Here is a 25,756-nt window from a genome sequence, read left to right as displayed (position 1 = left end):
CCAGGCGCGGAGGCCGCCTCTGGGGGCCTGGATGCAGTGGTCACCGACTCCGGGGCTCCCCCGTACCGGCAAAAACTTACCCGGGGCATATAAATATCTTCCTGGCTAAAGATAGTACGGCTCATGTCATGTGGTGGCCAGCGGGCTGGATGGCCGAGGGCCCGGAGGGCATCTGGAGACCTGCCGGGTCACTCACTTCCGTAAAAAAAATAGTAATAATGGTGACCATATACTGGGCACCTACTGCATTCAGGGCACTGTGAGGGCAGTTTACAAAATATCCCATTTAACCACTAAAGCAGCTGTAAGCCCTCGTGCAGGTAACCTAACTCTGACCCTCTGTTTCTTCAAAATGGGGCCAGTAATAACACCTATTTCACGGTATTTCGACAGTATCTGTACAGTGTTCGGAATGAGGCTCAGAGAATTTACATCACTTGTTCAAGATCATTCAGCTGGGAAAGAGCAAGGACGGGATGAATACCTAGCTCACGCCTTCGATTGGTGGGGCAGGGGTACTTGGGTGCCGGAGGGAGAGGCAGAGGTGGAGCACGTAGAGTGGGCCAGGCTGGGGTCCAGAGTAGGTTTTCTTTTGGCTTGGGCCTCTGCCCCTGACTCTGGGCTAGACCAATCTCTCTCTCTCTTTTTTTTAAATGGTTATTTAGTTTTATTTATTTGTGGCTGCGTCGGGTCTTCGTTGCTGCGCACGGGCTTTTCTCTAGTTGCGGCGAGCGGGGGGCTACTCTTTGTTGCGGCGCGCGGGCTTCTCATTGTGGTGGCTTCTCTTGTTGCAGAGCACGGGCTCTAGGCACATGGGCTTCAGTAGTTGTGGCTCGTGGGCTCTAGAGCGCAGGCTCAGCAGTTATGGTTCACGGGCTTAGTTGCTCCGCAGCATGTGGGACCTCCCCGGACCAGGGCTTGAACCCGCGTCTCCTGCACTGGCAGGCGGATTCTTAACCACTGCGCCACCATGGAAGCCCCTAGACCAATCTCTTTTTGAGCCTCGATTTCCTTCTCTGTAAAAATGGGTGGGTAACAGGTGAACGTTCAGTAAGTCCCTGAATGTGGAAGTATTCCGTGACTCGGGATGGGTGTGGGAAGCTGGTGTCTGTTCCCCTCTTGCTACTCCCCACTCGTCCATTGCTGTATAGCTCAGATCTTGGGAAAAGGTAAGTGGGGCTGCTGAGGGGACTATATGTCTGTGGATGGGAAGGAGACAGGCTTCTTGAAATAATATTTAATACTTAAATTGCAGGCATTTTGTGAGCACTTGAACGTCTATAATCCTCGCAGCAATCAGGTGAGAAAATAACTATTATTTCCCCTCGTTTGATAGATATTATCCATTTATTGCTTACAGCATGCATAAGTCAGATATTATTAAATTCACAGATGAGGAGACTGAGTCACCAAGAGGTTCACTCACATGCCCGAGATGACATGGCCAGAGAGCAGCAAAGCTAGGACTGGAGTGCAGCCAGTCTGACCCCAGAGCCTGCGTCTCTAACCGTTGTGTTCTGCTTCCTCCCTGTGCTACAGATGCTGGGCAGTCACTTTGTGCCAGGAGGTCACAGTTGGAAGGAATTTCAGTCTCCTCTGGTTCAACCCCTTCACTTACAGTAGAGGATCAGACAAGGAATTGTCCAGGGTCTGGAAGCAGACAGCCCCAGGCCTCCTGCTGCCCACCTTGCCCAGAACTTTCCTGGGTGACCACCTAAGACTCCGGGTTCCAAAATGTCAGCCGGAAGGGAGCTTGGTGATTATCTTCTCCTGCTACCTTGTTCTACAGGTGGGTTAACTGAGGCCCAGCCCTGTGTAGGATGTATCTGCCTTTCAGGATATGTTCAGCAGCAGGTCTTCTTCAGGAGGGATGGGGTAGCTTAGCGGCTCACAGTGATCAAGCTGTACTTGGGAAGGGAGCAGGGGACCTTCCTTTCCCCCAAGACACACGCATGCACAGATCCTCAAGTATGAATCTGCAGACCCAACACGGGTGTGCCTTTCTTGCCGGGGACTCCCACCCAGTTCACCCCATTAAAGCAGGGCTGGGATGTGGGGACCACTTGTGTGAGCCTGGGAAGCCAGAAGCCTGGAGGCGGCAGCCAGAAATATGCAAGACTCTGCCCCAGAGACCAGACAGGAAGAGGAGGAAGAGATAGAGGGGGTGGGCAGGAGTCCCCACGGATACTATCCCAGGCCCTCTGCCAGCTTTCCTCCTTCCCTGAGGCTAGACGTTGGCTGAAAGCATGACAGCCCCTCCTTGGAGGAAAGTGGGCTCTGCAGTGCCCAGTCCTGACTCTGTCCTTGCTAGTGGCAAGGAGAGTGTCTGACTCTTCTCATTTCACAGATGAGGAAAGGGAGGCCTAGAGATGGAATGGGCTTTGCCTTGGTTATGAATGAAGATGTGGGATGGATTGAACCCCGTCCACTTGACCCCAGGCCCCAGCCCAGCTGCCTCTCCTCACCTGCATCAGCCTTTTCTTCAGGAAGGGAAGCAGCTGCCTCCTGCCAGGCTCAAACGAAGGGGCGGGTGGGGAAGGGGCTGACCCCCAGGGGGCCACAGTTCCCTCCCCAGATGGCCTGTTCCTGGCACCTAGTAACTGGTAGACAAACAGAACCACTGCCTGCACCTCTCCTGAGAGCAGGAGTGGGAAGGAGCACGAACCCCCTACTGGCTGAAGTTCCCTCCCAGTCCCAGTTTTTCACAAGTCCATCCCTGATTTCAGTGGGTTGGAGGGCTAGTGCACACACCCGGTTCCCACCCTCAGCAGCCAGGAAGTGGGGAGGGGGTCATCCTAGGTGGGGGGTCATGACTCTGAGGCTGAGTCCAGGATCAGCACTTTGGCCCTGTGCCCAACGCCCCAGTGGGGTGTTTTCTGCAGCTGGTGAGAGTTTCCTCCACCCGGACAACAAATGTCCCTCTGGGACTTGGAGAGGACAAGGAAACTGTCATGGCTGTGGGCAGCCCACGGAGTTCCCAGGCTCTGCCCAACCCCACACCAACCTCCCTCTCTACTTAGCAAGGTTGAGGGTGGAGGCAAGGAAAGGGGCTCTGTGTCAGACCCTGAGCCTTTCTAGAGCACACGCCCCACCTTGTACATCTCTCTGTCTGCAGTGATTGGCACACTGAGGGATCTGGTGGACTCCTGGGCCCTAACCTAAGTAGGAATCCCCAGTCTGATGGAGGAGACACAACCCCTGACCCAGGAGAGCCTGCAATCTGGTGGAGGACTGGGCCCAGCTCCACCACCCTGCACAATTCCCCTTCTGACCCTCCACTATAAATGAAGGTGTTGAACCATATGAGACTGAAGTTCCCTCCAACTGTGACCTCCTGGCCCTCCTGCCTGATGGGTGACCCCTGGCCTTTGCCACCCATGGTGGTATTTCTGCACACAGGGTAGTGATGAGCTTGCCTGGACCTGAAGAAGAGCACTGGACTGGGAGTCAGGATTCCTGCCGGGCTTTGATGCTGGTACTACCACTGGCTTGCAAAGCTACCCAACCTGTCCAGGCCTCAGTTCTTTTTTTTTTTGGCCATGCCATGCAGCATGCAGGATCTTAGTTCCCCAACCAGGGATCAAACCTGTGGCCCCTGCATTGAGAGTGCAGAGTCTTAACCACTGGACCACCAGGGAAGTCCCCAGGCCTCAGTTCTTCATCTGTAAAGTGGAGCTTGGATCTGACTTCTAAGGTTCTGTTCAGTTTTGACATCTGAATTTATAACTGAAAAATCACAGAAGTGGTTGTCATATTGTGCCTCCAGGGAATGCAGTGACATCACAAAGGGGTCCCAAAAGGTTAGCTTTATGTGGAATGGCTTCTGGGGGTGGGAGTAGGGGTGGGTGGCAAGGGCAGGATCTAGTCCTACCTGTCTAGACCTGTATGTGCCCCACTCACTCCAGAGCCACCTATTGAGCACCTGCTGCAAGCCCACTGCTGGGTGAGGGGCCACATCCTCTGCATTTCAAGGACCCCAGGGCCCCTTATAAGAGCCTCAAATGTGGGGAGGTGGTGATAAGGAGGGTTGGGATACTGGCCCTAGCAGAATAACCTCTCTCTTCACCCAAAGTGCCCAAATGCCTGGTCACTAAACAGTTGTGGCTTCTTGGCAGTTGGGTGAGAAGTGTGAGCTATTTGCGTCCAGGGGAGTGCAGGGAACTAGCATTTGCTGTTTTGGGCTATGGGCCAACCTCTAGGTGGAATATTTTCATGTTATCTAATACTTAATATCATCCCTATTTTAAAGACGAGGTGTCTCTGTAACTCTTCCACTATGAAATGGGTGTGATAACTACCTCTTAGGATGATAATAAGGAACAGATGGATAAAAAACAGAAGTGCATTAAGCATTGTGAATAATTCAAGGAGATTATTATCATATTGGCTTAGTCTAAGAGATATTTAATTATATTGCAGCTCTGGGAATTCTGAATGAGTTTGGGGTCTTTGAAAAATAAACCAAGAAGGGCAACTGAGAGTCAGTGATGATTTCTCATTGGTAGGAATTCCAAACACGTGTATTTCAAATCCCTTAAATCAAAGAGTCCTTTCAGCTCAACATTATTCATAGATTTTTAAAAATCCCCAAGACAGGTCAATAATTTGGTGATGGTATTTGTGTATAAAAACAATGACTATTCCTTTCAATAAGTTGTACCCCCCAGGGAATGACATAGGTGGAAATGTTGAAATTTTTATATTTTAATCTTTTAGGTCTGACTCAGCACTTCAAATTTCCTATATCAAATTTCCATAATTATTTGACTGTATTTGTTTGTTTGTTTTGTTTGTTTTGGACTCACCACGCAGCATGTGGGACCCTAGTTCCCAGAATAGGGATTGAACCTGTGCCCCCACAGTGGAAGCACAGGATCTCAACCACTGGACCACCAGGGAAGTCCTTTGACTGTGATTTTGGAACTGTTGGTGGTGGTTGAGAATACAGTGATGTGTGAGAAAAAATGTACAGGGAGTAATAAAATGAGGAACTGAGGCCCAGATGGACAAAGTAGCTTATTCCACAGTCTGGCAGTAAGTGACTGATTCCAAGAGCCTTTCTGGTCCACAATGGGCACTTCTGAGCGCTGGACAAGCAGCCCACAGATGAGGAGGCTGAGGATGGGGAATGGGAGTGGTTGCAGCTGTGAGATGGGCACTGTTTTCCTCCCAAGCCTCGTAGGAGGGGCAGACTTTGGGCACTTAGCGGTCACAGCTGAGGGCCTGAGTAACCAGCTGGCAAAGAATTCAAATAATCTTTTAAATAGAAGTGAGTTAAGATCATCTCATCCCATCTTGCAAATCATTGTGGTGTCTCCTTACAACACCTCCTTGAAGTGTCATCCCCTTGATTGCCTTCAGTGTCGGGGGGCTCACTTCTTCCAAAGACAGTAGTCCCTTCTAACTATGGGCAGCTCAGGTGATTAGAGTTCACACTCACACTGAGCTAGAACCTGCCTCCTTGCAGCTCCCATCTACTGGTTGGTCTGAGTCTTAAAGATAAGGAACGTAACTCCTCCAAAATCATATAAGTAGGGAAGTAGCAGAGCCCAGGTTTACTCCCAGTTGGGCCTCTGGGCGTCCACAGCCTGCCCTCTCTCCAGCAGTCCTCCAGTGAGACTGAGTCTCCCCATAGCCCCACCCAAGAACCAGTCTGTCCTCCCAGGACTAGGGCCAGCCCAGGGATGTGGCTAAAACTTGGCTCCCACTTTTTCTCCTTCTGCAACTCAAAGGAAAACCCTTGGCCATTAGCTCTGTGAGCGATTCTGGCCTGTGGGTGTAATCTAAACAGATTCCCTCAACACCTTAGAGTCTTAATAACACAGCTGGTTTACCATGATCTCCCAGAAACACTATTAGGCTGAGTCAGTATTCATGTCCTGTCCTGGAAAATAATTTTCTCTCTTGGTTGAGGAGAAGTTATTACCATCAGGCTCTGACTCCAGACCCTCCGCCTGCTGACCTGGGTTTTCCTGGTTTCTTTTGCACATGGGTGGGTAGATTAGCTATGGGAGGATAGGGGTTTGGGGTTGGAGGGGGAAGGGCTGCAGTGAGAAGTCTCTGAGACTCCCATATCTTTCTCCACTCAAGACTGGAGTGTATTCCAAAAGAGAGGTCCCGCAGGGTTCTAGAAAGTACTCAGACATGGAACCCAGGGTTGATTTTGTCACTCTCCATTAGGTTTGAATTGGATTTATTTTCCCCTTCCTTTAGTATTATAGATGGGGACACCAAAGCCCAAAGAAGTGAGATGACTTGCCTAAGGTCACCCAGTGAAAGAGCTGGCACTAGATCCTAAATGTCCAGATTCCTCGTGTCAGCCCTTTGCCCTGTTTCCAGCATGACCAGATTTACCCTGGGTTTCAAGGGGAATGACAGGTGACCCTGCCAGGCTCATCCACCAATCCCAGAATCATAGGCAAGAGGGAGTGCCAGGTTTTAGAATAAAATGCCTCATTTACACACTAGGCCACAAACACATGCGACTCATTAGCTCCCATCAGGGAGAAAACAGTAATCCAGAATGGGTTTGGTTTCTTGAAGCTGGACCCAGATTGGCCATGAAATCTTAGTAAAGTCGTCTCCCCCCAGCCCCCCAGCCCCCCACCCCGTTCCCAGAAGCTAGGATTCTTTACGGGTTCTGTAGTGATGCCTGAGAGTCCCCACACCGAAGGGCAGGGTAATGTGGTCAGGGAAGTTGTGTGCCAAGGCTGAGCTGGCTTGTGATCCAGAGAAAGGACCAGGCTCGGAGTTGAACCCGGCAGGCTTCCCGGAGGAGGAGGCGGGGCCAGCTGGGTAAAACAAAGGGAGGGGTGGATCTTGCTGATGGGAAGTGACAGAGTGGAGATTCAGACAAGGCTGGAAACATCTTCCCCTCAGTGCCCCTATCCCTGGCCTCCCTCTCTCCGGTTCTTGTCCTTTCCCGCCGGGTCTTGGGGGCGCTCCGAAGGGTGAGGGCGCCGCCCGGCCCTCGAGGTACAGCAAGGCCCTGGGGGGCGCGGCCGGCCGGAGATCCTTTCCGCTCGCAGGGGTCTCCGCAGCCCTTACAAGGAGTTTGGCGGCGCTCGGGCGGCCCCGCCCACCGGGCTCCCCCGGCCCCTCCTCCCTGCACGGTCGGGCCTGACCGCGGGAAGGCTGCTAGGCGCGGGGCCCGGGAGGCCGACGCCGCCGGGGCCGTGAGTGCCAGAGGCCGCCACTCGCTCCCGAGGGCCCCTACGGGCGGGCACGCTGCTCGGGGCCCTTAGGCCAGGACCCGTCTCCCTCTCCACAGCGTCGCCATGTCCTCGGTGTTCGGGAAACCCCGCGCGGGCAGCGGGCAGCAGAGCGCACACCTCGAGGTCAACTTGGCTATCCTGGGGCGCCGCGGGGTGGGCAAGTCCGGTGAGTAGGGTGCGGGCGGAAGGGAAGGGGTCAGGCGGGAACGCGAGAGACGGGGAGCGGTGGAGGGAACGGGGCGCTGTGGGCTTGCGGGCAGCCTCTTCCCCTGGCTTTCGGGGCTTCCTGCGCCCAGGTGGGTTGGATGAGACACCGTGATGGTATCCTTCTTTGCCTCAGCTTCTCTTGCTTGGTTCTCCCTCAGCTTGTTTTCAGCTCCTCCATCTCTCAGCTGTCTTCTCTTCCTGACCTGTCTTTCCCTCTGTGTCTCCCTACTGTGTCTGTGTCCTCCTTGTCTGTGACCCCAGCTGTCTCCCCTCTGTCTCTGTGTCTCCCAGTCCTCTGCTGGTCTCCCCCTTGCCGTTTACCGCCCTCCATCTCCTCTTCCTGGCCAGCAGTCAGCCCTGGTGACTGGCACCAAAGGGACCTGTTAGGCACTGATCCCCAGCCCAGGGCCCCTACGGAGCTTAGTCGCAGCCTTGCTGCTCCTTGATTTAGGCCACGGGAGAAGGGGCCCCAGGCCCCTGAAGGGAGGTGGTAAAAGTCGCTGGCTTTTGGGGTTTCCCAGGGAGAGGCCGCTACCCACTCCCCACCCCAATTCTCTGGGATTCTGGAGCAAAGTGTGAATTCTTACCAAATGTATTTGTTTCAAGTCAGACCCCTCTCTTGACTTTATGGAAACACATTGGACTATGGTCTCAGGTGCCTCGGACTTGTCCTTGATGAACAAAGCGCTTGGATTTACACTCAGGCCATTTCTATCAACACTGAACTCTGCCTTCACCACTTTTGGCAGCTGGAGCCCAGGGGGTGGGGATGGGGGTGTCACCATAGGCAAAGATCCAGAAAAAGGGCTCACCGCTCTCCCTGCCATTCCCAGTCCCAGGTAGCTGAAGGGGGGAAGGCAGAGGGGGCTCCTCCACTGGCTGTTTTCCAGTTGCAGCCATTAGTGAATGGCCATCATGGACTCAGCTGTGAGTTTCTTTCTCCAGAGTATTCTTTGAGACTCACTGGTGGGAGCCTACTCTCCACTTTTGAAACCAGCCCCCTGGCTCAGAGATGGGACTCTGAATCATGCTTTCCTAGAGAAAAGATTTGCCCTCTTCCCTTTGAAAATCAAATTGTTATCTGTGGCTCTGTCACTGGTACAGTTTAGCCAGTGACTACATGAATGAAAGAATTTAAATTTTAAAATATGTATTCCCTGGGTATTAGTTTGCAAACTGACACTGTTAGGAATCCTGGGAAAGAATTTTAAGGATTTTCTTTAAAATACTGCATTATTTTTTAAGAGTTCAGTATAGTAGTGGGCTGACCGTCAGCTTTATGTGGTTAAGTTCTGAACAAAATCAGTCTTGTTAATGCATTCCACCTGGGGAGAACTTCCCCAGGTTTTATGTTCTGTGACACTCCCATGATGAGTGTGGAGGCCTTAGAGCCAAGACTCGAGGACTGAGGACTAGAGTGTGTTTACTTGGGATTCGGGGGTTCCTATCCCTCCCAGAGATCACCCACTGATAACTCAGCTCTTACTCTCTCTTTGGCTTGTAGCCAAAGCTGGGATAAATGCCTCCACACTTCAGAGTCTTTGTGCCTTGTCAAAGGTGGGGGAGGTCTCTCTTGGAGTCTCAGCAAGTTGACCCTAAGGTAACTGCTTGCCTGGGTCCAGACCCCTTAGTTAGGGTCTTCACAAACACCCCTTAGGCTTGCCTCTCATTTGTTTTCTCGCTGCCATCCCCCTCCAAAATAAAACATCCCAGAATGCAACTGGGAAGGACATGGTTCCCCATATTTCTGGTTTCCTCTGAGCCTCTCAAACCAGTTCCCCAGCTCTCCAGAGAGCAGAGGGGTCACAGAGGCTAGATAAGTCCTCCCTAAAATGAGAGGGGCAGGCTCCAGGGCCCAGCAGCCAGACACGATGGGGAGACTGAGCCAACTTCTTTCTCCTTCTTACAGCCCTGACGGTGAAGTTTCTGACCAGGAGGTTTATCAGCGAATATGACCCCAACTTGGGTAAGGGCCCACTCCCCCCGTCCCTCCTGCTGTGCCCACTTGGCTCTCGCCTGCAAACACACACATGCCGTGGTGGGCCCAGGCCTGACCAGGACCACACATCTGGGGGCCGAGGGGAGGAGCCACCAGGATGACTCAGCCCATGCGACAAAATGTTTTAAGTTCCAAAAATGTACCCTTCCACAGCTCACCCCAGACAACTTGGGGGTTAGCCCAATTAAGAGAACTGAGAGAAGTTGATTTGCCCTAAAATATGAAGTATGATGAAACTTAAAAAAAAAAAAATCAAGCATTGTAGAATATCCACATCCATTAAGTGTTTTTCTTCCAGATGGTTATTCAGTGTACTTTTCCAGAAAAGCTGGACAAGACATTTGGGAAATTCCCTAGTAATACTGGCTTCTAAACCAGTTTTTTAACCACACAAGAAAACTAGTCTTGTTTGGTAGCTGTATCATTATGGTGTATTGGAAAAAGGGATGCCCTGGTGTCAGAGCTGAGTTTGAATCCTGGCTCTGTCACTTATCGGCTGTGCACCTTTGAAGCAGTCACCTAAGCTCTCTGAGCTTCTGTTTCCTCATCTGTGAAATGGGCATAAAAATACCTATCTCAGAGAATTACTGTGAGGATTAAAGAAATAACACATGTAAAAGATGTAGCATACTACTTGACCCACAGAGACATTGAATGCGTATTCACTTCTCCTTCCTTCTTTCTCCTCAGATGGCTTCCCATCTGTGGTGGCTGAGATTCGCCCAAGTTAATTAGATCACTGTTTCTGAAAATTAATTTTAGCAGCAGGACCTTTTCCTCAAATAACCTCTTACATGGAAGCCCAATACCTAAATACGTAAAAGCAGAATTTTATTAATATAAATGTAACTTAAAGCTCACATTTATAGCATTTCTTTATGGTAAACTTTCCACTGAGAAGAATGGGGTGTCTGGATGCTCTTTGGAAATGGGAGTTGCAGTCTTAGATTATTTTTCCCCTTCATAAGAATTGAATAAGGCGTTTGTGGAACCCCTGAAGGCCCTCTGAGGAAACCCAGGGCTCCAGGAGGACCCTGGGGTCCCACAAATGAAACCTCCACAGTGCAGCACCACCGGCAGCAGGCCTCTGATGGAGTGCACCCTTCACGCCTGAAGGAAAGAGCTCCTCAGCCCACTGGTGCCCCTCAGCCCCTCAGTCCAGGCTGGGATGTTGAATCCCAGTGTCAGAGCAGGAAGGGATGTCAAGGCTACTTGGTCCAGTGGTTTTCAGCATTTATTCCTTACGTAGCAGAATCCCTTCTTCCACAGAGATCTTACACAGAACCCCAGAGGTCAAGCAGAGGAAGCAGAGGGGGTCCCCTGGCTAAGTCGGGAATGCAGGGCAGGCAACTCGCGGACAGTCCTTAAGGGGTTTGTTCCTCAAAGTTTGGTGTGACCGCCTGTGCTTTGACACAGCCCCTCGGCTACAGCGGAGGAAGTAGGCCCAAGGAGCTTTGTGGGCCAAGGTCACCAGCAGGTCTGAGGGGAGCCCATTGATTAGTGGAGGTCAGTGCCCAGGGGAGTGAGACACAGGAGCATGAAGTCAGATGGGCGGGGTGGGGGAGTGGGTGGGAAGGGAAGGCACACACCAGGGATGTCTGGGAAGGGAAAATGGAGATTCTCAAGGACAGTGCCTCAAAAGACAGATTCTGCCTACCTCAAATATTGCATGGAGCATACTTATACTAAAAAGTATTAGCTGTTTATCGGAAATTCAAATTTAACTGGTTATCTTGTATTTTATTTGGCAACCTGTCTCCAGTCTCTCTTCTTCCTGTCCCCCATTCATACCCTCCAGGCAGGGTCCCACCAGAGGAGCCTATTACAGTGGTGGTTTGAGCTTCCTGGTTGAGCAGTTTTGGAGTTCTGAACTGGTAGGGGAATGCGTGGTCAGACGGTCTGGGACGGGGGTGTGGCAGCTCCACAGTGGTTAGTCACCTCAGCCTTTGGTCTCCTACCACACCCTGAGAGTTTCTGAGCTGGAGAGATGGCCAGACACTCTCCTGTCGGCCATTCTGGGAGGCTAGTGCTGCTCCTTGGGGGTCCTGTCCACTGTCTAAACATTCCCGCCACTATCCCATGGCTGCTTCCAGCAACAGCGGGGGACTCTCGGACCAGAGCCTTTCCTTCTGTGGAGAAAGGTCTGAGCGTCCAAGGAAGAGTTAGCCATGTGGAGATGTAAAACCACCCTTTCCCCTTTTCGAACACCTTCCAAGAGCTTGAGCTCAAAGGGGCCTCTTGAGGGTGGACACCTGTGATGTTCATTCCTCTTTCCAGCTTGGAGTGCAGTGCTAGGCACAACACAGATGCTGTTAAACATGGGATTTGTATTTTGGTTTTAGGATTACCCTTTAAAGAAGAGCTCCTATTATTATCCCCATTTTACAGGTAAAGAAACTGAGGCAGAGAGGGCTCAGTGGTTTGCCTAAGATCATGGAGAACCTCAGGTACAAAGAAAGATGAGACACCACTCCAGTTGCCCTCCACTAAGGGTGGCCTTATGCTATCGAGGACCTAAAGTCAGAAGTGTGTGTGGCACTGGGCTCTCTGAGCCTTGATTTCCCCATCTGGAAGATAGGACTAATAGACTGTGCTCTGTGTGTGAGCTGTGCCTTGTTATAGGTTGTGACTGTTAGAGTTGGTAGGAGCCAAGAGAGTCAGTGCCTGTGAAAGGGCTTTGCCTGTGCTGAGCACTCCAGGAAGCGAGCAGGGGTATCCAGGAGAACACCCTCCTCTCACAGAGGGATTGGGGGCATCTCACCTGGTTTGCCCAGGGTAGAATGACAAGCTTCTCACCGCTCTTCTCTTCATCCTGCTCCAACAAGGATACAGGCACCATTTCTGAAGCATCATCGCATACACACTCTGACCAGAGCTCCTTTAGTGACGTTTTAAAAGTTATTACTGTAGGGCCTCCCTGGTGGCGCAGTGGTTGAGAGTCCGCCTGCCGATGCAGGGGATACGGGTTCGTGCCTCGGTCTGGGAGGATCCCATATGCCGCGGAGCGGCTGGGCCCGTGAGCCATGGCTGCTGGGCCTGCGCGTCCGGAGCCTGTGCTCCGCAACGGGAGAGGCCACAACAGTGAGAGGCCCGCGTACCACAAAAAAAAAAAAAAAAAAGTTATTACTGTAAATGAGAGAAAAATACTTTGGGAAAGGGATCTTCTCTCAGCCTTGAAGTCCTAAGAATGTTATTTAGAACTAGGACTTATGAAACCCATATTTACTAAAGGACTGTAGAATGACCTGAGGGCAGGGACTTTGTGATGGGGAGGCAGGACATTACTGTGACTTGGAAAGGAGCCCCCAATGCACCCCCAGCCCCTGGAGTCACCTCACTTGCAAAGGGGGAGGGAGCTGGATAAGATGATTTCATGACCTCTGAGCCTCCTCCACTTTTCCCATGCATGTTCCACGGCCTCAGCTGGACGGGGAGCTTCTGCTCTTTCCCTGTATTCTGCACAGATAGAGCTGGAGAATTGGCTTGTCCACTGAGCAGAGGGAGTGAGGGGGTCCCACTGTAGAGCCCCAAGTTCAAGTTCCTTCTGATAGGGTGCTGTGTGGCTGTGGGAGCGTTCTCTCCTTTTCTGGGCCTCACCTTCCTGTCATCTCTCTATGGAAGAGCTAACAGCAATCTCAAAAGGCTGTTGCATTTAAGGGACTGTAGGAGACCAAGGTTGGGCTAATATATTTCCTTGGGCTGGGCACAGCATGGTGCCTGTTTGGGCACGGAAGCTGGGAAGCACCTAAAAGGCATGCATCAGACAACTCTGGCAGGAAAATAAAAATCTGAAGGAGATGTAGGTATCCAGGGGCAGCTCTTCTTGCACCAAATATAGTTAAACATTTGGGGCGTATTTTCCATTAGATTTTTTTTTTTTTTTTGGTCTTTGAACAAGAACGGCTATTTATCCAAGTCCCCACAGCAGACCGGGGATGGGAGCTGTCTGTGACTCCTGCAGGCTGCTAGTGGACCTGGCGTGTGTCCAGGCCTGGCTTGGCTGCCAATGGCCCTCAGAGAGAAGGGTTTGTGAATTCCGCCACGGCTGGGGGGTACTCTTCTCACAGTGGCTGCTACCAACAGGCAGAGAGGGCTCCAGTTCTGCCCAGAGGATTCTTCTTTGGGGTCACTTGGGGCACAGGGGCACCACACCCCCAGGGAAAGGTGAGGGCCAAGTGCACTCACATGTCTGGGCCAGTGGCACAGGGGAAAGTTGGGGGTAGGGAGAATGATTGTGACAGCGAGGTCCTCTTTGCAGGCCTGGCCACTTGATACTTTCTCAGGTTTGAGGTCATGAGAACTTAGAAAAAAAATTTGTAAAAACTTATGAAATCCAAATAAGGTCAGTGGTGTAGTTCATAGTATGGTACCAATGTCAATTTCCTGGTTTTGACCATTGTGCTATGGTTATGTAAGGTGCTAACATTGGGGGGAGGGGGGAAGAGTACACAGGAACTCTCTGTACTATTTTGCAACTTCTACATGAGTCTAAAATTATTTCAAAATAAAAAGTAAAAAAAAAAAAAAATCACCTAGGAATGTGAACCTGCCCTGGAAACTTTGGAGCACTATGTGCGCACTGTCCTTTACCAGGCATTTGTGGAGGGCCAGGCCCCATGCCTAGGGGCCCATCCAGTCCTCATGCAGCCCTGTGAATGGTGCAGGGACAAGCCTTTAGCACAGCACCTGGCACGGAGTAAAAACCTGAAAACTGTTAGCCAGTGTTTTCACATCATCCCTATTTTAAAATGAGGAAACAGAGTCTCAGAATGCTGAAATGACTTGGCCAAGGCACACATCTAAAAAGTAGCTGAAGTTGGGTTTGATTCCCATCTCCAACCTGAAACTTTCAACCATCCTAGATTCCTCTGCTATTATTTTGACAAGGATTATTTGTAAAACCTTCTTGGGACTTCTTTTTCTTTATTGAAATATAGTTGATTTACAACGTTGTGCCGGTCTCTGCTCTACAGCAAAGTGACTCAGTTATACACAGAGACACTTTTTAAAATATTCTTTTCCATTATGGTTTATTACAGGATATTGAATATAGTTCCCTGTGCTATACAGTAGGACCTTGTTGTTTATCCATCCTGTATATAATAGTTCACCTCTGCTAATCCCAAACTCCCAGTCCTTCCCTCCCCCATCCCCTGCGCCTCCTGACCCACCTCCCCTCCCCGCCCCCAGCCCCTGCCTTAGTCATGTTGTGTGTTTCTCCTTTCTTGTCTCTTCCCCACCGGGGGCCAGAGGGTTGTCCTGATTATCCTTGGGGTCTTCCTGTGGGCCAGGTACTGTGGTTGGAGGAGGAGGGGGTGGAGAAGCTTGGGGTTCAGGTGGGAGGTGCTGGCAGTGCAGCTTCTGAGGCCTCTGCTGCTTACTGGGCCCATGAGCCACACACTCCATCCTGCAGGTGTGGTGGGTGGACCCAGAACACAATCCCATACCCTGTGGCATGTTCTATGAGTGCCCTCTGGTGCTCTGGGCCATGACAGGTGGAGCAGCATCTCCTTGGTGGGAGGGTCTGCCCGTGTCCTCCATGTGGGTGAGAGCCAAGGTCTTTCCAGTGGTCCTGGCTCAGCCAGCCCCAGAGCAAGTCCCCCAGGGGTGCACAGGGATCCAGCAAAGGGAAGCTGGGACTCAGACCCAGCCTACCATCAAGTGGCCTGCCCTGCCTCTGACTGGGCTGACCGTCTGTGTTGCAGAGGATACCTACAGCTCCGAGGAGACCGTGGACCACCAGCCTGTCCACCTGAGGGTCATGGACACTGCAGACCCGGTAACATTACCCCCATGACCCATGAAGAGCTGAGAGTCAGTGCAGCCTCTTGGGAAGTCCTGCTTCCAGAGTGTGGGCCTCAGATGGGAATCTGTAAACCTTTTAAGCGCCAATTTGCTATGCGTCCCTGATTGAGGTGCTGACTTCTCTGGGCCTGAATCTGTTGATTTGCCAAATGAGAAGGGATAGGAAGGGGCCTGGGGAGACCTGATGATTGTTGGTGTCAGCTCTGAGATTCTGTGCTCTGGGGCTTGATGCCTGTGTACACATGGGGACAGGTGCACACACGTGTTTACACAGAGGCTCCCCTGGCCCAACCCCGCCCCGCCGCCCAGTACATACATCTCCCTGTGTCCTCACTGCCCCCTGCCAAGGCTGGATGCCAGTTCTTCTCAGAAGCCAAAGGGGCACCATGAACCTGACCCAAAACCAGCAGTGCCCAGGCACAGCCAGGTCTCTGTAGGGGCCATGCCAAAGTCTTGGCTCTGTGCCCCAGAGGCCAAGGTCTCCAAGTCTGTGGCTGGGTGGTGGGAGTGAGGCTCCGAAACAATGTCTCCTTTCACAACAAGCCAAATCCACACTCAAGTGCCCCTTTGAAAAGGGCCCTGCTGGGGAACAATGTACAGAGACGCAGGGAGCGGGGAAGTGGGATGAGACAGCTCAGGTGAAGGCCTTTACCCTGGCCTCCTCTGCCCCTGACAGAGGCTGCCCTCCTTTGCCTCAGGACACCCCCAGGAACTGTGAGCGCTACCTGAACTGGGCCCACGCCTTCCTGGTGGTGTACAGCGTCGACAGCCGCCAGAGCTTTGAGGGCAGCAGCAGCTACCTGGAGCTGCTCGCTCTGCATGAGAAGGAGACGCAGCACAGCTACCCTGCTCTGCTGCTGGGCAACAAGCTGGACATGGCCCAGTACAGGTGAGTGCGGCACTTTGTCCCACATCCTAGAGCTCGCCTTCTTCTTATAAAACGGTGTCACCTTCAGGGATTATTTGGCTGCTAAGAAGAGTAATCCCCTTGGATGTAGATAGAAGGGGGTGTGTTGTAAGGAACAGTGGGCAGGGCTTCCAGGCAGCCAAGGGCAGGAAGGGAAGAGCATCTGGGCTGCACAGGGGCTGGACCCTGAAAGTCAGAAGAGAGGCCACTCCTCCCATCCTCCTGAGGCTCTGAGGTCTCTCTCAGCCTCACCCTTTCTTTCCTGAGACTATATGACCTTCTGTTTCCACTCCCCACAGCTGGCTGGTCATCCAGTGCCCAATTCCAATTCTGGGGAGAGAGGCTCTGATTGGCCACCTGGGTCAGGTGTCTGCCCTGGTCCAACCAGCTCTCGCCTCACCCAAGCGTGGTCCCCAGGCTCATTCCCACAGTTGGCCGTGCTGAGGGCAGGTTCTCTTAGAAAGAGTTGGAGTTGAATCAGAGACCACAGACTGGGCCAGAGGGCAGATGACCACTGAGTGCTGCAGCCATATTTTGCTTGGCTGGCACAGTGTTTTAAAAGACCTGGGACTGGAATGCTTTGAGGCGGGGCGTGCCTCCCTCCAGCCGAACACAGGCCTCATACTCCCCGTGGCTTACCTCCACCCTCCCCGCACATTCAAGTTGCCCGCCTGGCCCCTGAGGTGTTTGAGACTGTGATGCCTCCACCTGATGAGTGAGCCCACTGGCCCTCTCCAGCACATCCGTCCTGTGTGGCCAGTCCACCTGCGAGGTAGGGAACTTCCCACTAGCCTTCCTCCCATCCCTTCCTTCTCAGGGCTGGTCACTCCTGCTTCCCCAGGCCCCAAAGGCCCACTGACTGATGTTAGGAAGGAGGGAACACTTAATATAGATCGGGGCTGATGGGCAGTGGAGAGAGGGGGTGTGGTCTCATGAAGGGGGCTCACGGTAGGAGCCTTCAAAGGTGGGCAGACCCTCAGACCCAGACAAATTCCATCTCAGGGAATGAGGAAAGTTTTGTGATCTTAAAGCCAAAAGGTAGTCTTTGAGGAATCACAGATCCCACAGAGCCTAGAATAGGGATCAGAAGACTGGATTGTGAATAAACCAGTTTTAAATATGAGGAAAAAAACTAGGCCACTGTTTTGGTCCCAATATTTGCCAGTGGGATTGTCCAAAAGTGGTTTGGGGGCAAAGAGCAAAGCAGCATCGTTTCCCTAAGAAGGAGTCATGAGATTTATCCCCACTTCCTTCTTTGGTCAAGTCCCGAGGTTGGTAGGTCAGGATTTGATGGGTACAGACAATGTAATTTTTAGCTGAGCGTTGGTCAGTGTCTCCCATGAGTGTCTTGCAGCTAAAGGGTAAAATGTGGGTTAGAGCGGTGATAACCACTGATAACATTTTCGCTAGGCTACGCCAAAATAAGAAAAAGGGTAATAATGTTATATGCCCGGCTCATCCATTCACGCACACACATGCACGTATGGGGTTCTTGTTTCTGAAAGCTCATTATTCAAGCCCCACAATGACAAAGTTTCAGATTCAAGTTCATCACAAAGGCACATAATACCAAGCATTCTTTCAAAAGGGGTTCCTCAGGAATCTGTGAGCTGACAGGACACCAACCCTGGTTGGGGAGTGGATTAGGCGCTCTGTCCCTGACCCTTTTTGTCCCAGTCATTCCCTCTGTCTGTTGAGCTAGCCCACTTCCAGCCTTTGCTCCTGCCAAATTAACCTTGGCTCAGAAACCTTTTCCCACCATACCCACCCTGGTGTCCCCTCTCAGCTCCCAGGCTGTGCCACTGTCCTCAGGAATGGCAGGTGAGGCAGCTCAGCAGTGAGATTTAGCCATTGAAACCTTGACCTCCAGCCCTCAGGGACCCCTCCCCCCCCACCCCCTGCCTCTTCTGGACATCTGACCTATCCGAGGGCCAGTATTTTTCTCTCACCCTGATTCCCATGGTTTTCAGGACCTTCCTAGTTACAAATACTCGATCCCATCATCATGGGAAGTGGTACAGGATGAAGCTGGGAATAGGTGCTGCTCCCTCTCTCGTGCTGTCACCCTTGCTCTCTCCTGCCTCTCTCCTGGGCAAGCAGACAAAACTCCCTGGCATGAGTCTCTCCCTGAGACCTCTGCCGGCCACAGGCGTCCTGATTCAGGACCTCGGCCCACCAGGCCTCTGTGGACACTGTGGTCTCACATCCTTCCAACCAGACCACTGCCTTTCCCCAGAGCTGATCCCACATGCCAGGGCTGAGGATGGCTCATTTCCTGACCAAGGGAGTCAAGGAGATGTGGGGCTGGGAATACTCATCTTCCTCTGGCCACAGGCAGGGCCTAGCCACGGACTTTGGGCCAGCTTCTCCCTTCCCCTCAGCCTCGTTCTGAAATTCTGGCTTCGGTGACATCAGCCGCCATTTATTAAGCAGGGACTGTACTAGGCACTTGACACAAATCGTCTTCTTAATCTTAACAACCCTGAGAGGCAGCTCTCATTATCCCATTTTACTGATGAGAAAACTGAGCCTCAGACAGATGAAGATGGTCACCGAGCTAGTAAGTGAGGCTCCAGGTGTAGGCCTGGGCCTGCCTGACTTGGATGCATGCTCCTGACCCCGCCTCACCCTGCTTCCCCGCCAGGCAGGTCACTCAGGCAGAGGGCATGGCCTTGGCGGGCAGGTTCGGGTGCCTGTTTTTCGAGGTCTCTGCCTGCCTGGACTTCGAGCACGTGCAGCACGTCTTCCACGAGGCAGTACGGGAGGCACGGCGGGAGATGGAGAAGAACTCCCTGGCCAGGCCCCTCTTCATCTCCGAGGAGAGGGCCCTGCATCACCAGGCCCCACTCACGGCCCGGCACGGGCTGGCCAGCTGCGCCTTCAACACACTGTCTACTGCTAGCCTGAAGGAGATGCCTGCTGTGGCCCAGGCCAAGCTGGTCACTGTAAAGTCATCCCGGGCTCAGAGCAAGCGCAAGGCACCCACCCTGACACTGTTGAAGGGCTTCAAGATCTTCTGAGGGCCCCTGCTCAGGATTCCAGGCTCAGCGCTGGGCAGTCTGCAGGGCAGGAGCTGGATTCTCACCACCGGCTTTCCTTCTGATGGAACAGCAGCCCTCACCCTCTGGTGGACAGCTGACCCCTCCTCCAGCACCAGGCAGTGTTCCTGACACCCAGTTCACTGTAGGAGCAATAGGGACAGGCAGAAATTCTGCTCCTATTCCCTCCAGACCTTGGTTTCCATGGTAACCACCGCATCCCTCACCCTGAAGGAAACAGCCACTGTGACAACGCAGAGACCTGGGGTCAGCCTGAAGTGGAAGGAGATTGCAGCGTCCATCATGGCGCCATCACCCCTTCCTGCTCCATCTACAGCCAGGCCTGATGTGGCGCCTGGTGGACAGCTCTGGGTGGACAGCTTCAGGAGGCACTGCATAAGTGTGGGCCTGAGAGCATCCTGCCCTGAGGTCCCAGCACCTCCTGGTGGACGGGAAGGGCAGGGCAGCTGCAGGTTTTGCGGGGCCAGAGCCTGGCCCTCCCCTTGCCTTCTGACCTCACAGAACCCCCAGGCAACAAACCTCATAGTTTATCCAAGTAAAATCTAGTTTGCAATAATCCTACGGGATAGCCTGTGAGAAGCAAAGGTGTCCCGGGAAGGCCTGTTTCCAGTCCTTTGCCTCTCAATGAGGGTAGAGGGGGAGGGCCACGGGTAGGCCAGGGTAGGGAGCCTCCTGTGTGTTTCCACCAGGAGGCAGGGCCCCCGTATTTTCCAACCTTAAATCAAGGACTCTGTCCGCAGGCCCTCAGGACCAGCCTTCTCAAGTTTACTGATCAAACCTCAGAACAAAGTCATTCTGTCCAGTGACAATCACCCAGGACTCCAGGGAGCCCACAACTGGCTGTATCAGACATCCAGTAGGGAGAAACACAGTTTTCTGTTTGTAGTCTGGTGCGGCAGGACCTAGTACCCTTGGCAATGGGTCTGCGTGTTCAAAGTCCACTTTTGTAAGATACCACCTAAAGCATTTTTGGTTCATAAAGCAAATTTTTGCGTAAATTATTTGGGGTTGCCACCACAGCTTACAACACGGTGGCTCAGACATGGGATCGCGACACTCCTTTGGGATCCCACGATTAGCAAGAGAAGGGTCTCAGAGGCAGGGCGTTTCTTAGTTTTCTAGCTCTCTTTACCACAGGGCCCCTGGCCCAAAGGAAGTCTTTCACGGACCCTCAGCAGACCAGCAGGTAGAGGAGTGGCCTGTGGTGGGGGAAGGGAGGGGGAGGGGATTCTGAGTCCAGAATCCTGCCCCTTCCTCACTCAGCCCTTCCAGGAGCTTGGATTGAAAACAATAGCTCTTGCCCAGGCTTCAGCCACCTTCTGCAGACGGAGAAGCCGAGGTCAGAGGGAGGCTGTGAACTCCTCAAGGCCACGTGAGGAGTCCTGGCCAGGCTTCCTGACCCACAGGCTGGCTCTGAATTTTGCACTTTTGTTTCAAGCCGCTTGTGTGTGGACCACTGCCATTTGAACAGACTATGCAATTCCAACTGCCCACATCCAGAAGCATTTTAATAAAAAGGTTTTGTTCGTTTTTTCCTAACAGGGTTTTAGTTTGATTGCAGTTCACTCACTCTGTCTGCTAACACCACGGGGGCACTGCCCTGCACCCTAACTAGCTCTCAGATTCTCATGGGTCTGGAAGAATGACTGGCGGCACATCACTGTCATTTACGTCCACTTCCGCCTGGGCTACCTTTGGCTTCTCTGAGAGCAAAGTCTCTCTTAGGGTGGTCAGGTTGTCGTCATCTTTGTTTCTGGCCTCGGCCAAGTACAGGACTTCTGGAGTTTGTTTTTCTGGTGGCAGTCTCTTTCGATTTCTGGGAGGAGAGAAAACACTATGGAATGTGAGTTCCCTGAGTTGGGGTACCGAGTGTTTGGGGCAGGACTGGGTGTCCCAGGTGGGTTAGTGAGTTTGAGGTAGAAATCCAGTACACAGTTCTGGGAACAGTTTCGGGAGAAGCCGAGATGGTGCCATGGTTTTTGGCAGAGAAACATCTTATACTTGCCTGTGTGTCACCTTACCAAATCCTCAGTGCCACCTGTGAGCTCAACTACTATTGCTCCCCTTACAGGTGATGTAATGTGGCTCAAAGGGGTCAAAGGAGCACATGCCTGGGACGTGCGTTTCCGTTTCCTGACTCTGAGTCCCGTGTTCTTTTCACCAAACCGCATTTTCTCATCGCAGGGCTGTCGTCCTATTTCGTGCAGGTCCTTGTCACCCCACACCCCATCCCCACCCTCACTCCGCCGCATCTCTAGACAAACTACCTCAGGAAATTCCTAACTAATCTTCCTGCCTCTAGGTGCTTACTTCTCCAAACTGGCCTACACACACCAATCATGATTCTAAAGTCCCTGTGCGTACATGTCACTCCCCAGCTCAAGCACCTTCAGTGGCTCCCCACTCCCACTTCCTTAACCTGGCATTCAAGATCCAGTCTTCCTTCCAATAACCTTCCCAAATGTCTCCCCTCTGAGGTGGTTCTACTCAAAGTATCCGCCTCTAGATTTCCTGGCCATAGTAGAGGGACCCGGCTGTGGTTAGAGCTGACCGCCCAATCTGCTTGGGCCATAGGGGAGCATCTCAGCGTCTGCTGCTTCTGAGGACACCTGCCTTGTCTCTGAAGTGACCTTGTTGAGGGGGATGCTTCCTGACAGGGTGAGAGAGGAAAGGTCACCTTCTTAGAGGCTATACCCTCTGGGTCTTTTTATATCCTGCATCCAGACTGATCTGGTTAAAACATAAGCCTTTCATGTCCCTGTGCAGAGCTCTTCTTTGGCTCCCCAGTGCCCATGAGCTAGAACCTGAACTCCTTAGGATGGCCCCCAGGGCCTGTTCACTCTGGGCTCTGCTGCCTCTTGGCCTCCTTCTCCCCTTGCCCTCCCCACACTCCACACTGCAGCCCCACGGACCCTCCTCCTCCTGTCTCGAGCTTGGTGTGTGCTGTCCCTTGGTCTGGAAGGCTTCCATAGCCCACCCTCTCTCTCTTTTTGCCCCGCAGGCCCCAGATCCCATCTCTGTGCTCCCACAATACTCTATATGTCCCACAGTCGCCACCTGTCACTCTAAACTACAATTATCTCCCCACCAAACTGTAAACTCCATAAGGCCAGGGCTGAATCTATCTTGCCCAGCCCTGTGGCCCCCGCTCTCAGTGCGGAGCTTAGCGCAGAGCAGGTGCCCAGCTTATTCTGTGGATTGAATGATGACTGGGCCGTAGCAGTTCATAACGACTAGTTACCAATGTGAGCAAAGGGCACTGGGTTATTTCTTTCTGGCTTTACGGCAGAACTGTGAGGAGGATTCATAGATGACATAAAATATAGCACAGAAGGAAGAGCACGGAGGTTAGGCCAACCCTTCCATGGATCCTCAGTGACCTTATTCTGTACAGTGGGAATAGGTAATTTGTGCCAGCCCCGCCTTACAGGGCTGTCTTGATCAAGTGAGAGAATGTGAAGGTGCCTTTAAAATTGTAAAACATGATACAGATCTGAGGGAGAGATTCTCATTATTATTGTTTAAAAGTTACTGCTAGTTACTAGGGCTATAGTAATTATTGAATGAATGGGAATGAGTGAACCAAGCATTTACTGAATAACTTCTAGAACCAGACTTTGTGCCAGTTGCTTGGGGAAACAAAATTGAGTCAAATGTGGTCCCTGCCTTCAAGGAGCTCTCAGAAGTTAGCCCTGGAATCATCCAGAGAGTTTAACAAAATGCCAATGCCCAGGTCCCACCCTACACCCTTTGTGTCAGAATCTCCAAGACGAGGTACAGATTTCTGTGTTTTTAATATTCCTCCTCAGGTGATTTGGTTGTGTATCCAGGGTTAAGGAGTATTGTTGTTATAAAGGTGTCAAAATTACCCCAGGAGCACCGACTGATCTCAGGTCTCTTTCCGTGCCCTGCATTTGGCCTTGGAGCAGCACAAGGCTTTCCCCTTTAAGAACAGCCCTAACTCTGCAAAAGCCCCCACTGTGCACTCCCCACAATCCTAGGAGGGGGGAATCCGTTATTACTGCCATTTATAGAAGAAGAAGCTGGCTTGGAGATATTGAGTGTCTTGCCCAGCTACTGAGTGGCAGAACTGGAATTTGAACCCAGCTTGTGTGACTCCAGAGCCAGAGATCCTGACTTCTGAGATACACCACCAGCCCATGCCCTGTTTGCTGGCCAGGGCCAAGGAGTGGTCATCAGGGACAGTTGCCAGTTTTTCAGCAGCCTTGGGTTCTCAGAGGATCCTAAAGGATGCATTTTGCTGTCCCAAAGGGTGGACAGCCAAGGCCCCTAGATGACCCCTCTCTAGGTTTCCTTTGGGAGGGCAGGGCCCACCCCCTCCAGAGACCACCCCCAGACCAGCTCCTCACCTGTTTGCCTGGATGTTCCTTCTCAAGAAGACAATGCTTATCACGACCACCACGGCCACCAGGACAAACATGGAACTATTCCAAGGAGTTGCTGGGGAGGGACACATAGGACAGAGCCTTGAGGAGAGGCTGGGTGCCCTTCAGGCCCCTAACAGACCAGCTCACAGCATCAACCTTCCTGTGCTGTGGGCCAGGTATTGTGGGGAGACTCTAAGCTGAAAATGAGCCCCCTGCCCTGCGGGAACTCCCAGTCCAGTGTCAGGGGGAGAGGGAGATAAGATCTCTGCTCTGAAGAAGCTCTCATCTACCTGGGGGAGACAGCACTGCAGCTGGGTAATGATAGTGGGCAAAGGAGGAGTGTGGGTGAAGATAAACTTCACAGTCTTCAGAGTTTTGCTAGGGACTAGCCAAGTGCAGTACAAGGGAAAAAGGAAGGAAAGGAGGGAGGGAGGGAAGGAGGGAGGGAGGAAAGAAAGAAGGGGTGGCAGTTAAATTGGATTCGACCCACTGCCCACAGACAATACGTAAAGTGGCTAATCTGAATTTGGATAATCAAGATTGGTCCACACTGTACCCAAGTGAGGCAGGATCTAGCTTCAGAGCTTTTGCGTTTGCTGTTCCCTCTACCAGGAATGTTCTTCCCCCACATAATCTGCATGGCTAATTCCTTCACCTCCTGCAAGCTTTATTCAAACACCGCCTTCTTAGGGAGGCCTTCCTTGACCACATTATGTTCCCTGCAGCACACTTCCTATTCCCTTTCTCCACTTAATTTTTCTCCGTATTTTGCATCACCAGCACACTATGCATTTTAGTCATTTGTTGATTTTCTGTCTCTTTCACTAGAAGGTATGCTTCATGAGGGTGGAGATTTTTGTTTTTTCCCTTCTGTAACCCCAGTCCTGAGAACAGTGCCTGGTGCACAGAAGGAATTTAATAAATATTTGTGTATGACAGGATGGATGAGTAAATGAGTGGCCAGCCCTGAGAAAAGGAGGGTGCAGTTTAACCAGACCCCTCTGGGTAGGGAGACCCCTCAGCCTCAGTCCCTGGCTTAGAGGAAACGTGCAGTCTGCTGCAGAGGAGGGGACCATGAAGGGGGCTTCAACCAGATTCCTCTCTTTGTGTTGTGTCCACCACTTACCATCTTCTACACGAAAAACCCAAAGCATTTCTTCCAGCAGCTCCTGAGGCACCTCGGTGCCAGGTGGGGCTCCAGTAAGCTCCTCGTAGCCCATGCCACTGCTCCTGGTTGGGATATGTTTCTGACAACAAAGTCCTTAGGCCCCTTCGCCCCCAGGTGCTCTCCTGGCCTCCTAGGTTCTGGCTCTTTGCAAAGCCCCAAAGCCTGCTGGAGACAAAGCAGAGAGCATGACTGGATATCCCACCCCAGTTTACTCTCCCCTCCCTGCCCAAACCCAGCTCTCCTCAGGCCCAAAGTTACAGGACCAAAACAGCTGGAACTCCCGGAACAGGTGGGGCCTGGAGAAGCAGAGACCATAGAAGTGGGAGTCACTCAAATCTTTAGGAAAACTCATCATGTGTGGGGAAGAGCACTGACCTGGGAGTGAGGAGGACTGAGCCACTGATGGGCTCTGGGACTCTTGCAGGGGACTCCCGTTCTCCAAGAAGAAACTGATATCTAGAAATACAAAGAATTCTCACAAATTAAGAAAAAGACTAGAATCCTAATAAATGTGTAAAGGATATAAACAGGCAGTTTACAAAATAGGAAACCCAAAAGGCTAGCAAGAATATGAAAATAAACTCTTTGCCAATAACAAGAATGAAAATTAAAACAAAATGAAACACCACTTGACATCTGTTAGATTGGCATAGTTTAGAAGGTGGATAATGCCGTGTGTTGGTGGGGCTCTGAGGCTATAGCCTTATGCACTGCCAGGGTGTTTAGACTGGGGCAGCCATCTAGGGAGCAAATTAGTCAAACTAAGTGTACACGTGACCCAGCAGTTCTACTCCTGAGTGTATTTATATCTCAAAGTATCCCTGAGGATCATAAGGGGGCATGCCACACCATTTATGAAAATTCACGTATGCACACAAAACAACAACACACATTTTACAAAAACACATTTTAAAAAAGACACATTCAACACATTAGGATAATTATCACTGGGGGTGGGGAGAAGAAAAAGGTAACAGAAATGGAGATCCAAGTAAAGAAATAAAACAGG

At 51.9% G+C, this 25,756-nt stretch overlaps 2 protein-coding genes across 2 annotated transcripts; one reads left to right on the top strand and one right to left on the bottom strand.

The window, feature by feature from the left end:
• Positions 1 to 1,734: 1,734 nt before the first annotated feature.
• On the top strand, positions 1,735 to 19,152 carry RASL12 (RAS like family 12; the record flags this gene model as incomplete). The annotated part of the gene is made up of 6 exons (XM_079699685.1): positions 1,735 to 1,789; positions 7,271 to 7,380; positions 9,331 to 9,387; positions 15,126 to 15,199; positions 15,924 to 16,114; positions 18,777 to 19,152. The coding sequence occupies exons 2-6, from the start codon at positions 7,278 to 7,280 to the stop codon at positions 19,150 to 19,152; spliced, it is 801 nt and encodes a 266-aa protein (XP_079555811.1). The 5' UTR covers positions 1,735 to 1,789; positions 7,271 to 7,277.
• Positions 19,153 to 20,817: 1,665 nt separating this feature from the next.
• Positions 20,818 to 24,799, bottom strand: SLC51B (SLC51 subunit beta; the record flags this gene model as incomplete). The annotated part of the gene is made up of 3 exons (XM_079698985.1): positions 20,818 to 21,007; positions 23,562 to 23,652; positions 24,706 to 24,799. The coding sequence occupies 3 exons, from the start codon at positions 24,797 to 24,799 to the stop codon at positions 20,818 to 20,820; spliced, it is 375 nt and encodes a 124-aa protein (XP_079555111.1).
• Between the last annotated feature and the right edge of the window lie 957 nt (positions 24,800 to 25,756).

The sequence above is a fragment of the Hyperoodon ampullatus genome (genome assembly GCF_949752795.1).
Source record: "Hyperoodon ampullatus genome assembly, chromosome: 3".
NCBI classification, from domain to species: domain Eukaryota; kingdom Metazoa; phylum Chordata; class Mammalia; order Artiodactyla; family Ziphiidae; genus Hyperoodon; species Hyperoodon ampullatus.
Note: the sequence above shows the minus strand (reverse complement) of the source record. Positions and strands in the feature narration are given on the sequence as shown.